The following is a 14,441-nucleotide window of genomic DNA, read 5'->3' as shown; positions in this document are numbered from 1 at the left end:
AATGACACCCGCCGGGTGATCAGGGGGTTAAACCTTTATTAGGTAATAAATGGCGGGTGCCCTGAAACTATAAAAAAATAACTAACCAACCAGCGTCACCTGTAACAGTTATATGGTGATCACTGGTGAAAGGGTTAACTAGGGGGAAATCAGGGGGCTTTATGCGGTAGTATATGGGGGTCCCTGGCGCTATAAAAAGCTGCGGCGAACCTAAATACCTACCTGCCTAACTAGCGTCACCTGTGACACTAATACGGCGATCAGAAAAATGATCGCTTATTAGGCTGGGTTCACACTGGAGCGATGCGGAAACGCCGCGAATCCGCGGCGGGTTCCCGCATCGCATGCCTCCCGGCGGCAGTTCACACTGCCCTATGCGAACTGCTGGGAGTGTCAGTGAAATGTTACTGACACCCCCAGATCAGTTCGCATATCGCAGTGCGATCTGCAAACTCGGATCGCATGGTGTGAACACCCATGCGATCCGATTCTGCTGCGGGCCAAAAAAAGGGTCCCGTGCGAATTTGCGGCGGGTGCGGCGGGTGTGGCGGGTGCGGCGAATGGCTGAACTCGAATCGCACAGAGATCGGATGTGATTTGCACTGCAGTGCGGTGCGAATCACATTCGTTCTCATAAACCGCTGCAATGTGAACCCAGCCTTAGTGACACTGGCGACGGGGGGTGATCACGGGGTTAAACCTTTATTGGGGGGGTTAGGGGGGTACATTAGAACTAAAGGGGGCTAACTCTAACTGCCCTAACAGTTATTACAGTCACAAATGACACCAATGCAAAAAAAAAAAAAAAAAAAAAAAAAATGACATTGGTGTCACTGTGACTGGGGGGCAGGGGTAATTGGGGGGGTGATCGGGGGGTAAAGGGGGGGTGTGAGTGTGCCTGGCATGTTCTACTGTGTGTGGGATGTGTTGGTGCAACTTACTGATCCGCTCTCCTCCGTGTCGGAACGAAAAATACCGACACGGAGGAGAGAATACATCACTTCCTCTCCTGTGTTTACATTACAGGAGAGGAAGTGATGTCACCGGGGATTTCTATTCGTCGGGAGCGATCGCGAGGGGGTGGCCATGAATGAATGGCCGTCCCCTCGTCCGGGATCGCTCCCGTACGAATACCGACCGCCGCAGGCACCGGGCGGGGGCCCGATCGGGCCCCCGACCCGCGGGAGGCAAGGGACGTACATGTATGTCCTTATGCCTGCCCGTGCCATTGTACCGACGTACATCGGCGTGCGGCGGTCGGCAACTGGTTAAACAGCCGACTAGAAAACTTTTCGGCCGAAGCAAGCATCCGAAGATGAGCTCACATCAACCTTGTAAAATTTAGTGAAAGTGTGAAAGGACGACCAGGTCGCCGCTTTACACACCTGAGAAACAGACGATTGATGTCGGAAAGCCCAAGAGGCACCAATTGCCCTCGTAGAATGTGCCGTGACAGGGAAGGGGGGAGAATAAGCCTGAACCATGATCTGCCTGATCCACCGAGAAATGGTGGCCGACGAGACCGGTAGGCCCTTCTTCGGACCAGCCAGCGAAACAAACAGCGAGTCTGACCTCTGGAAAGGAGCCATAGCAGACAGATAAACCCGCAGAGCCCGGTACCACATCCAAGGAATGCAAAGCAACCTCTTTGGGGTGTGATGGTCGAGGACATAAGGACGGAAGCACAATGTCCTCATTTAGATGAAAGGCCGAAACAACCTTTGGAAGAAATGAAGGCTGTGGGCGCAGCACCACCTTATCCTTGTGGAGGACCAAGTAGGGAGACTTGCATGACAAGGCCACCAACTCAGATACCCTCCTGGCAGATGTAATAGCCACTAGAAAGACTACTTTCCAAGAGTGTGTCAATAAGAGGATCTCCCTAATGTTTTCAAATGGCGGTTTCTGAAGCACAGAGAGCACCAGATTCAAATCCCACGGAGGCAGCGGTGGTTGAACCGGAGGGGCCACATGTCGAACCCCCTGAACAAATGTACTCAACAATGAATGAGTCGTCAAGGGTCGCTAAAAAAAAAAAGACAGTCAAAGCGGACACCTGCCCCTTAATGGTGCTTAATGCAAGTTTCTGATCCACTCCTCGCTGCAAAAACAGCAGGATCCTGGAAAACGAGTATGTGCACGGACACCACCCCATCTCCTCACACATGGTTACCGAGGTCAGATTACCGAATCTGACCTCGGTTCCTTAGCACCTGGCTTTCAACAGCCATGCCGTTGAAGCCAGTTACGGTAAAGTAGGATGAAGCACTGGACCTTGTGACAGAAAGTCTACTCGCATCAGAAGCCGCCAAGGAACATCCGCCACCATTCTTACTATGTCAGAGTACCACGGATGCAAAGGCCAATCAGAATCACGGGAATCCCCTCGGCCTCCACTCTGCAAAGCACACGTGGTAGAAGTTTGAGTGGGGGGACATAAATCAGCCCATAATGCCCCCATAGAGCCACCAATGCATCTACCATGTCCGCTCAGGGATCTTCTGACCTGGTCACAAACCTCTTTACCTTCCTATTGAGTCGAGAAGCCAGGATATCCACATCTGGTGTGCCCCACCTTAGGCAAAGGAGCTAAAATAAATCCGGATGTAGCGACCATTCCCCTTGGTCCAGCATCTGACGACTTAGGTAGTCCGCTTGCCAGTTTTCTACGCCCGTAATGCACACGGCTGACAGAGCGGCACTCGCCGCTCTGCCCACCACAGGATGTGAGCGACCTCCCGTGCTGAAGCCAAGCTCCTTGTTCCTCATTGATGGGTAACATATGCCACCGCCGTGGCGTTGTCCAACTGGATCCTAACCGGACGCCAATGCAGCCTCTGTGACCATATAAAGAGGCACCGCCTAATCATCCGAAGTTCCAGCACATTGATTGGCAGGCGTGATTCTTCCTGTGTCCAGTGACCCTGGGCCGACTGTATGCCCCCCCTCCCCCCAACCGGTCAGGCTGGCGTCCGTTGTGATCACCGTCCAATGAAGAGGAAGGAATGACTTCCCGGACTGAAGGGCGGGTGATCTCACCCACCAGAGCAGGGAATCCCTGACTAGCTGGCTCATCCAAATTTGACAATTCAGGGACAACAGCGATCTGTCCCATGTGGACAGGATCTCCTTTTGCAAGACTCGAGTGTGGAATTGAGCATATGGTACTGCCTCAAAAGTGGCTACCATGAGACCCAGGACTCGCATGCAAAAACGCAGCGATGGCCACCTACGGGACACCAACAACTTCACCGCAGCTTGAAGAGTCTGCAGCCTGTTCGAAGCGAGAACGACTCTTGCCTCCGAGGAGTCCAGAAGCAAGCCCAGGTACTCCAGGCGTTGAGTCGTTAGAAACATCGACTTCTGTAGGTTCAGTATCCAACCAAACTCCCTAAGAGTTTATATGGCGATTGTCAGATCCTCCCTTAATTGTGAGGTGGAAGCTGCCCTCAGAAGGAGGTTGTCCAGGTAACTCACAATTGGGATCCCTCACTGCCTTAGCAAAGCCAAAATTGGGGCCAGCACCTTGGTGAAGACCCTCGGTGCCGACACCAGACCAAAGGGGAGAGGTACAAATTGGTAGTGCTCGTCCCCGACCACAAATGGCAGAAACTTCTGATGCTTGATGCATATGGGGACATGCACGTATGCGTCCTTGATGTCCAGGGACGCCAGAAAATCCCCCTGATAGAGTGCAGCAACCATCGAGCGAACAGATTTCATCCTGAACCTTTGTACTTTCACAAAGCTGTGAAGGGCCTTGAGATCCAGGACCGGACGGACCCCTTCCTTCCTTGGGACTACGAACAGATTGGAGTAGAATCCCTGAAACCTTTCTAGCGTGGGTACAGGCACTATCACCCTGCGCAGCAGCAGGTCCTGTACTGCCCCGAACAGGGCTGCCCAATGAGCAGGAAGAAGTTGAAGGTTAGAGGGAAAAAATCTGTTTGGCGGACAAGAAAAACTATCTTGTATCCTGATGAAACCAGTTTGCAGACCCGCTGGTCGGAAAGTAGGGAGGTCTATCGAGCCGTAAACTCCCGAAAAGCAACCCCCCCACTTGAGAGTCGGGCGGGAGCAAACCCTCATGCAGTAACAGATTTGCTTGCAGGGTTGTTCGGCTTGCGAAACCAGGGACGCTTTTGTCCCTCATGGGCACCTTGTTGGACTGGGAACGCTTACCTGTCAACCTGGGTGGAGAAAAAATCTGCTTCTGAGCGGAAAAGGAGAGCCCCTGTCTATGGCGTGTCTCCTTAACTTTCCTGGACTGTGGGAGCAAAGTACTCTTACCCCCAGTAACATTCTTAATAATGTCACCCAGCGAGGCTCCAAATAACCTCTCTCCCTGGAAGGGCAAATCTGCCAGTGCTTTCTTAGATGCCTGGTCCGCAGACCAGCATTTCAGCCAAATCAGGCAGCGTAGCACTACTGCTGATACTGAGGCTCTAGAGAGCAAGGGGACTGTATCTAGGGCCACATCACAGACATACTTAAGACCCTGGACCAACTGGTCCGCCCGCCCCACGCAGACCAGGGAAGTCTGTTGCTTCTCAAACTCACGGTGCAACAATTCAGCCCATTCAGTAAGTGTCTGTGACACCAGGGCTGTGGCTGACACTGGCTGCCATGCTGACCCCACCACCGTAAAAACGGACCGGGCAACCGCCTTGGCCCTCCTGTTGGCAGGGTCCTTTTAAGCAGGGGTCCCTTCCACCAGAATCGTGGTTACCTTATTTAACCTGGATACCGGGGGGTCAACAACTGGAGATGTCCATTTTCTCAGGAAACTCTCCTCAAAGGGGTAACGCACCACCAAGCATTTTGCCACTTCCACCCTGACAACAAAGGCCTCCAGGACTGCCGACAGAGCGTCCATAGGTACCGCAGGTGCAAAGGAACCAGTTGGCATAACAAGCGTGTCTGGGAAAGAAGCGCCAGCTTCTGATGCCATGCCGACCCTCACTCGCCTGTCAGCACTTAGGGACCTAAGGCAAGTCACACAAATGTCCACCCTTCTAGCTGCCACAGACTGAGGGCCCCCTCAGCAGGACTCACCACCTTAACCCAGGCACTTCGCTGTGTTGCTGCTGTCCGCTCTCCCCTATGTTCAGCCACAAGGTGTTCTATGTAAAAAGCATGCTATTCTAGAAGGAAACAAGCACCCAGCGCTAGAGGCAAAACAAGCTGAGGCTGGCTACTAGAAAATGGCCGCCGGCCACCTCAGCAGGAACCGTCTCAGGGTGCTGGGAAAATGGCCGCAGGACTTACAGAAAATGGTCAAAAGGCAAAAAACTAGCTGTGGCTACAGAAAAATGGCTGTGGTCCGTGTGGCGGCCTCCCCACATGGCATACACATCCAAACACACCAACATGGCCCAGAAACAGGGAAGAGGACAAGCGGACCCCCAGCACAAAGCACATCCCAATGCCAGGACCGGGAGCACCCCACAAAAGACCCCCAGCCAGGTACGTGCACTGCACCCCCATGTAGCCAGTCAAACAGCGGCCCATAGCATGGGGAGGAAGGAAGGGACAGGGAGAGAAGAAAGGGAGAGTGAGAGACCCCCTAGTCGACCTCCCAGGGAATGCCCAGCTGCTACATCCTGCTGAGGCAGTTTGAACCATACTTACCCCTCCTGTAGGGACTGCTGGACGCATTCCACTGACAGATCCATCACCCGAGCGGGAACGGGGTGGCTGTCTGACATGGCACACTGTGACACAGACAGCAGTAGCCTGGTCATATATGTTCCCCAGAGCATACAGCTCACCGGCCGCCTCTGGATCAGACGGGGCATGTCGTGGCCGACCCAGCGCGTAGCTAAGGTCTGCTCACGCTCGATGGGTCCAGGCTGGGGAGACTACCGGGACTTATATTATCCAGCCTGTCTGTTGATTGTAGATCACAGGAATCAAAAATGCAGAAAAAAAGAATAAATTTCCAGGACCAATGGTCCCACCGGGAGCCAGGTCCTTCTTCTACACTAGACAGAAAAAAACTGAGCTGCTGGATGGAGTGTGAGGAGTTATAGCCAGTAGGACCATCCCCTGGGCAGTACTGGGCAGTTTTGCTGTTTTTAACGTATTCTGCCTAGTCCTCTCCAAAAGGGGCGATATAAACCTAAGGTCAAGATGAAGATGCTGTGTCCGTCACTGAACAAAAGAGAAACTTACATTTTTGGTAAACTCATTCAATGAATCCAGGCTCTGCAAGCTTAGATAACATGCACTGCATTGATGCATTCACACAATTTCACAGCAGCCATGAGATAAACCAAAGTTCATGAATATTCCTTTATCCCATTGTTGTGCAAATTTATGTACCCTACAAACTGTATGATTAAATCAGTTCTGATATTGGTGTATTACTAAATGTGCATAATTTTCTGTCCCTTTGACACTAGAACAAGAATTAAGAAGAAAAATCATCAGCAGGACAGGTGATGTGTAAAACAGAAATGCACATTGTGAATGTACTCAAACTTTCCACAGGGCCCAAAACCAATAACAAACTGTTGGGCTACCATCAATGATAAAGCAAAAAACATAAATGCTTATATTAAGAGAGAGAAAAAGGAATCAGGAGTGAGAGAAGGATTCCCGGAGCACTATTGATTTTCTAAACTTAGAGAACAATGTTGAACTTATTTCCAATCAAACATGCGATTTCTGAATAATACCTCAGACCAGGCATGGGCCAATCGCAGTCCGGTTTTGAATGGCCCGCCTGGTGTGCTGCGGGATCAGGGCTGTCAGATGAGCCCGATCCCCGGCACTGTGAGAAGCTCAGTCGGCTTCAAAAGTGAAAGTAAAATGCAGGAAAGTGTGCTGTGCTCTCTGCTTCCCCCTACAGTGCAGTACCCGGCTGAATGTGGAAGCTGGAAAGGTACTGTACTGTGCTACAAGCTACATTCATTTTAAAAAGGCTTTATTTATGTGTTTGTATGTGCGTGTGTGCATGTGTGTCTGTATGTATGTATGTGTGTGCATGTGAATCTGTATGTGTGTGCATGTGTGTCTGTATGTATGTATGTATGTATGTGTGTGCATGTGTGTCTGTATGTATGTGTGTGCATGTGGGTCTATATGTGTATGTGTGTGCATGTCTGTCTGTATGTATGTATGTATGTATGTATGTATGTATGTATGTATGTGCATGTCTGTATGTGTGTGTGCGCATGTATGTATGTGTGTGTGTGTGTGCATGTCTGTATGTGTGTGTGTGTGCTTGTCTGTATGTATGTGTGTGTATGTCTGTATGTATGTGTGTGCATGTATGTCTGTATGTGTGTGCATGTGTGTCTGTATGTATGTGTGTGCATGTATGTCTGTATGTGTGTGCATGTATGTCTGTATGTGTGTGCATGTATGTCTATATGTGTGTTTGCATGTATGTCTATATGTGTGTGTGCATGTATGTCTATATGTGTGTGTGCATGTATGTCTATGTGTGTGTGTGTGCATGTATGTCTGTGTGTGTCTGTGTGTGTGTGTGTGTGTGCGTGCATGTCTGTATGTGTGTGTGTGCACATGTATGTCTGTATGTGTCTGTATGTGTGTGTGTGTGTGTGTGTGTGCGCATTTATGTCTGTATGTGTGTGTGCATGTATGTCTGTATGTGTGTGTGTGCATGTATGTCTGTATGTGCATGTATGTCTGTATGTGTGTGTGTGCATGTATGTATGTATGTATGTATGTGTGTGTGTGTGTGTGTGTGTGTGTGTGTGTGTGTGTGTGTGTGTGTGTGTGTGTGTGTGTGTGTGTGTGTGTGTGTGTGTGTGTGCATGTATGTCTGTATGTATGTGTGTGCATGTATGTTTATATGTGTGTGTGTGCATGTATGTCTATATGTGTGTGTGCATGTATGTCTATATGTGTGTGTGTGTGTGCATGTATGTCTGTGTGTGTGTGTGTGTGTGTGTGTGTGTGTGTGTGTGTGTGTGTGTGTGTATGTCTGTATGTGTGTGTGCGCATGTATGTCTGTATGTGTGTGTGCATGTATGTATGCATGTATGGCGGTATGTGTGTGTATAAGTATAGCGGTATGTGTGTGTGCATGTATGGTGGTATGTGTGTGCGTGTATGTATGTGCATGTATGTCTGTATGTATGTGCATGTATGTCTGTATGTACGAGTATGCATGTGTCTATATGCATGTATGTAAGTATATGCATGTGTATGTCTGTGTGTATGTATGTATGTATGTGTATGCATGTGTCTGTGTGTGTGTGCATTTGTCTGTATGTGTGTGCATGTGTGTATGTGTCTGTGTGTTACTTTTAATCCAGGAGCCCCCCCCCCCCCCCCATTCTTGTACCATCAGAACTGCTTTTGTGGGGCTTGTGTGTGTGTGATAGCAGCCAGGACTGCTGCTTCTCTGAAAAGCAATCCATACACAGATCGCTTTTCAGAGGCATTTGAAAGGTGCTAAAGAGGCATTGTGTTGCCTCCCCACCACCTGTTTTAAGCCAGTAAATGCAGCATCACTATACCACAGCTGTGCAATCCACACAGTTGCGGGTTAGTTGCAGTGCAGGCCCATTCACCCTGGGTATACCTCCAGCTGCAGCCACAGCATGCATATACCCCCAGCTGCTCCCTCTGCAGCTAAAGGGGGAGAAGTTGGGGGTGGTAAAAACAGCTTAACTATGTGGTTTTACTGCCCCTCCAACAAGCCCTTGGTTCACAGCTGCGTGGCTGCATGCTGCATGTAGGGCAGCCCATGCATTTCAATGGGCTTCCCTACCCACAAAAATGCAGGGAAAGAAGTCCCAGAGCTTTTTTTTTTTTAAATTGCACTGCACCAAAAGCACCCCACGTTTCCAATGTGTGGGGTACCATTAAGAATTAACGGTAACCCTAAAGAGCAGAGCATTCATCTGTGTGTTGGAAACGAGCACGGCAAAGGCAAGAAAATTCTTGTTGGGCAGTGTATGAGTGTTGGAACGACCGAATTATGATGGTTCAAAGAATGTCAGGCAAAATGGTCGGCCCTCACGCATGTTCACTTCATCAAATCTGGCCCTCTTTGAAAAAAGTTTGGACACCCCTGCCTCAGACAGTGCCATACTGAAGGAGGATGAGGTACCACTGCCTTGAATCCTTTACTTTTTTGAGTGCATTTCCCTTCACATTTTGTCCTGTAAACTCAACAGAAAGTGAGACGATATCTTTCCTTTGTAAGGGAAATTCCCTCTTTTACAGCTGTCACAGGAACCAGTGTCCCCATTGGATTTCCCCTCTGTTCCTCCAGTTTTGAAAGCAACTCAAAATTTTTGATTTGTACTCACATTCCTTACTTGTGATATTGATGATCATAACAAATAAACATAAGTTCTAAATAACCCCAACCAAAAAAGACAAAAAAAAAAAATGTATCTCTTAAGTTATACTTTGAATACGGCTTTTTACTTAAAGCTAAGCCACATGTCAGTGCTACTTCAAGTGCGACTTGGAAGACATCTGTGCAACTCCATGCACAGATGTCCATGCAAGTCGCACCTGAGCTTCCAAAAAGTAGTGCAAGATCTATTTTCAAAATTGGTGCGATTCTGCTTCCATTGCAGGCAATAGGATGCGACTTGTCATGCAATTTGAAACAAACACTAGTCGCACCAGTGTAACTGGGGGCTTACAATCCTACATTTATCATCAGGTCCATCTGAATAGGAATAAAAAAAAACTTTCTGACCAATGTTGATAAAATACAATACAAATTTAGAGCTCAATTTCAAACAAAACATTTTATTTTAAGCATACAGTTCAAGACTCCAGCTTTTATTGCTGCCCATACTGGGGAAAATGTGCATAATGTTCTATCCCTTTGACACCAGAACAAGAATTAAGCAGAAAAAGCATCAGCAGGACTGGTGGACACCGATAGAAATGGCAGTATCACAAACTACATAGAAAAATAATTAAACAATATAACATACCAAAGAAGGTTCTGAGGGAGGACCCAGCCTCCCATAGTATTCAATACGCTTGTTCATTGCTGAGGCGTGGGATGCAACTCTTGGAGGGTCATCATTGATGCTGGTAATGTAGGAACGGTCAATAAAAAAAGGCCTGAAAATAATATAAATAATTGTTAAATAATTACAACGTTTTAGCAATCAAAAGAAAGAAAATGTTAATAGTACAGTGCCTAAATGGCTAGCACTTCTGCCTGGCAGCACTAGCAGGGCAGGATTAAGAACATCATGGGCCTGGTGCTGAGGATTTTGGTGGGGCGTTTTATAAAATAAACAAAAATGCAAAAAAAATAAAAATTAAATAGAGGGAGGATTAGAGATCGAGAAAGGGGATAAGATAGGGGTGAGGGGAAAGAGAGGGCGGGTGAGAGAGGGTGATGAGAGCGAAAGCGAGGCTGCGCATGAGAATGCGTGGGAGTGACATCAACACAGCTCGGCCAAGGCAAGTGACCGAAGGCACAGAACTCGGAAGGAAGACCGGGTGAAGATGGAAGCACCCAGGACCCGCCGGATTTATCACAGTGCAGCGATGGAGTGCTTAGTCTGATGGGTAAGTGTACCCTAATGTGCTGATATGCTGAGCATACTTTTACATTATAGCATAATCTTCCGCAGGGCCTCTAAAAAGTAGTAATGTTAGCAAAGATTATTAAAGCTTTAGTATCAAAGGTCCCCAGGAATCGCTCATGGGGACTACTCTACTGCCCCAGTGGCCCTAGGGCAGTGCCCAAATGCATAGTTGCCAACATTTCAAAAATATTTTAAGAGACACTATTTTTACCAGTGGTATATTTAGAGTAGCTGATATCCCCTAGGTAATCACAAAATGAAATTGAGTACTAATAACGGGCAGAACAAAAAATTTCCTTTAGTTGAATTAACAAACGTGTGCCCAGTCATACAGTGCAAAACCATGTACAAACAAGAAAAATACAAAAATGTGACAAACAAAGGGAATAAATAAAAAAAAGTGAGGCAGCCTACATCCACAGAAGATCTGGGGTTGGTTCTCCAAGATGTTTGGAACAACCTGTCTGCCGAGTTCCTTCGAAAACTGTGTGCACAAGCGTACCTAGAAACAATTATGCCGTATTGAAGGCAAAAGGGTGGCGACACCAAATACCGATTTGATTTGGATTTCTCTTCTGTTCATTGACTTTCCATTTTGTTAATTGATAAAAAACTATTAACACTTCTATTTCTGAAAGCATTCTTAATCGACAGCATTTTTTCACACCTGCCTAAAACGTTTGCACAGTAGTGTATTCGGAGGGAGGGGAATAAAAATAAATAAACAAAATAAATAAAAAAAAAAAGCAAAAAACACAAAAAAGGACGCCGAGTGCCATCTCTCCAACCCCCGTACATTCCTGAAGTCCAGCAGGGTAGAAATGGTTGGAGGAACCTGTCCTATTTTCTATGTTCCCCCCTAAAGAGTAAAACTTGTGTGATGAGTTTCTTCGGTTTGTGAGTCCAAGGCCATGATTGGGAATGATCTGGAGAGGCAGGCGGGAGGTGAAAAGTAGTTGTGGAGGCAAGAGTGTCAAAGGTAGAGAAAGAGACCCTATATGCTAAATGCAGGGGGATAAACAGGCAAGTCCAAAAGAGGACCATGTTTGGCAGCGATCAGCTTTTAAGCATTGCTGTTTACAGAGTGGAATGGCGTAGGGGCCTGTAGCACATACGAGTAGCCAGGGAAATCTGTACATAGGCAAAGCAATTGTGTAAAAACTGTGGCGCGTGGGCAAGCTACGTAGCGCGCTTGTGTAAACGGGAGAAGGCTGTCTATAAAAACACTGGGAAACAGCCGAGATGTTGACAAGCACAAAAATAGGTGTTTTTTTGAAAGCTGTTTTTAACCAAGATGATCAGGGGAAAGCGCGAACGCAGTCCCCCACTACCACAAATTATGCAGTCGAGTTTCCTGCATTTGAGGAAATCGCAGGGGTCAGCACAGCCGGAGTGCAATGGCCGAGCCTCGCCCTGGGAGAACCACCTTCATGATCATGGTATCTCCCCTGCCAGGTAAGTATGAGTTGGAATTGACCAGCTAGTGCTCCCCGGTCGGGGCACGCCTCCACCAAGTTATGGAAGCTTCCTGGACGTGGGACAAACTAGCCTTCCTCAGCGTTACACCACAAGCCAGCCATATCCCCCTAAAACAGTTAAGAGTCGTTAATCTGCCCCTAATAGATAAAATGTCCCCCAAATGTCTGGATTCTATGAAAAGGAATCTGAAAAACCAAACATTCCCAGCGTACACTGCAGCAGCACATAATTTTGCATACGGGGAGGGCCCTTAAGCACCCAGCCACAGCGTAGCGTCCCTCCACTAAACAAAGCCCGTAGCCTATTGCATATCAAAGGGCGCCGACGCTACACTGTTCACAAGCCTGTCTGCTCTAACTCACTCGCTGACCTACTCACGAGTCAGGATGTTAACTCTCACTTGTGTCAGTATGAAATGGCTGAACGCTTGTAAAAAAAACACAGTAAGAACTCAAGGCAAACAACTAAGCGCCCAGCTAAAATTCATCAGTGTGAACAGTTACATCTGCCAAAAACATTTTGAATTCCCTGCACCCTTCAACCTCTGCGACGATGCCTAAAGGCAGCTCTGAGCAAAAGTTTCAGGCAGGTGTGAAGAAATACTGCAAAGTAAGAATGCTTTTACATTTTATCGTTTTTTTGGTTTTGTTTTTTGTTTTGTTTTTTTTCATCAATTCTCAAAGTCAGAGAACAGAAGAAAAATCTACATCAAATCAATGTTTGGCGTGACTACCTTTTGGCTTCAAACCGGCATCGATTTTTACTCTTGCACAAAGTCAGGGATTTTTTAGGATTAGAGTCAGGCGTGTGATTAACCAAATTATACCAAAGCAGGGGCAAATGATCCTTAACATATATGTAGGCTGAAACACAGTCATTAACGGACACAGAAACAGCTGCGTAGGAGGCTTAAAACTGGGTGAAGCACAGCTAAAGTCTGCCACTAAGGTGAGGTTGTAGAAGATAGTTTCCAGTCCCAAGCCTTACACCATGGCAAGACTGAGCACAGAAACAAAGTCACAAGGTAGTTTGACTGCATCAGCAAAGTCACTCCCTGGCAAAGATTTCAAAGCAGACTGGGGTTTTAAGGTGCGCCGGTCAAGCTCTTTTAAAGGAGCGAAAAGAAAACGGGCAACGTTGAGGATCGGAGACGCAGTGTTCGGCCGAGGAAACCTATTGCAGCAGATGAAAAACACATCATATGTTTACTTTCCTTCGACATCGGAAAAAGTCCAGCACTGCCATCAGCCCACGGAACTGGTGGAATCCAGTTGGACCCAGGTATACCCATTTACTGTCCGCAGAAGTCTGGCCAGAGGCGGCCTTCATGGAAGAATTGCAGCCAAACAGCCATACCTCCGATGTGGAAACAAGTCTCCGCCACTCAACTATGCACGAAAACATAGTAACTGGGGTACAGAAAAATGCCAGCGGGTCCTCTCGACTGAGGGGTCAAACTTTGAAGTATTAGGCTGTTGCAGGAGGCAGTTTGTTTGCAGAAGGGCTGGAGATCGGGACAAAAATGAGTGTCTGCGGGCAACCGTGAAGCATTGCGGAGGTTCCCTACAAGTCTGGGGTTGCTTGCATTTCAGCAAATGGAGTGGGAGATTTGGTGAGGATCAATGGTGTCGACGATGCGAAGGTATACGGGCAGATATTTATCCATCGTGCCATACCATCAGGGAAGCGTGTGATTGGCCCCAAATTTACTCTGCAGCAGGACAATGACCTCAAACATACAGCCAATGTCATTAAGAACGATCTTCAGCGTAAAGAACAACAAAGAGTCCTGGGAGTAATGGTTTAGCCCCCACAGAGCCCCCGATTTCATCATCATCGAGTCTGTCTGGGATTAGAGGAAAAGAAAAGAGGGAAGGATGTGAGGCAGCCTACATCCACAGAAGATCTGGGGTTGGTTCTCCAAGATGTTTGGAACAACCTGTCTGCCGAGTTCCTTCGAAAACTGTGTGCACAAGCGTACCTAGAAACAACTATGCCGTATTGAAGGCAAAAGGGTGGCGACACCAAATACCGATTTGATTTGGATTTCTCTTCTGTTCATTGACTTTCCATTTTGTTAATTGATAAAAAACTATTAACACTTCTATTTCTGAAAGCATTCTTAATCGACAGCATTTTTTCACACCTGCCTAAAACGTTTGCACAGTAGTGTATTCGGAGGGAGGGGAATAAAAATAAATAAACAAAATAAATTTAAAAAAAAGCAAAAAACACAAAAAAGGACGCCGAGTGCCATCTCTCCAACACCCGTACATTCCTGAAGTCCAGCAGGGTAGAAATGGTTGGAGGAACCTGTCCTATTTTCTATGTTCCCCCCCTAAAGAGTAAAACTTGTGTGATGAGTTTCTTCGGTTTGTGAGTCCAAGGCCATGATTGGGAATGATCTGGAGAGGCAGG

The 14,441-nt window shown here is 47.5% G+C and overlaps 1 protein-coding gene and 1 non-coding gene across 3 annotated transcripts in view; both read right to left on the bottom strand.

The window, feature by feature from the left end:
* SLC38A9 (solute carrier family 38 member 9) overlaps window positions 1-14,441 on the bottom strand; it is a 252,387-nt gene that overhangs the window by 75,105 nt on the left and 162,841 nt on the right. For both annotated transcript variants that reach the window (XM_077462717.1, XM_077462718.1), the window contains one exon: window positions 9,936-10,068. In XM_077462717.1, coding sequence (XP_077318843.1) covers window positions 9,936-10,068 — 133 coding nt within the window. The remainder of the gene's footprint in view (window positions 1-9,935; window positions 10,069-14,441) is intronic.
* LOC143941547 (U1 spliceosomal RNA) lies at window positions 11,844-12,007 on the bottom strand. Its single transcript, XR_013264236.1, has one exon. It is a non-coding gene; the product is annotated as a U1 spliceosomal RNA (small nuclear RNA).

The sequence above is a fragment of the Lithobates pipiens genome, unplaced genomic scaffold (assembly GCF_037356315.1).
Source record: "Lithobates pipiens isolate NorthernLeopardFrog02 unplaced genomic scaffold, aLitPip1_a1.2 Scaffold_3, whole genome shotgun sequence".
NCBI classification, from domain to species: domain Eukaryota; kingdom Metazoa; phylum Chordata; class Amphibia; order Anura; family Ranidae; genus Lithobates; species Lithobates pipiens.
The sequence above is the reverse complement of the archived record's forward strand: the minus strand, read 5'-3'. Positions and strand labels throughout refer to the sequence as shown.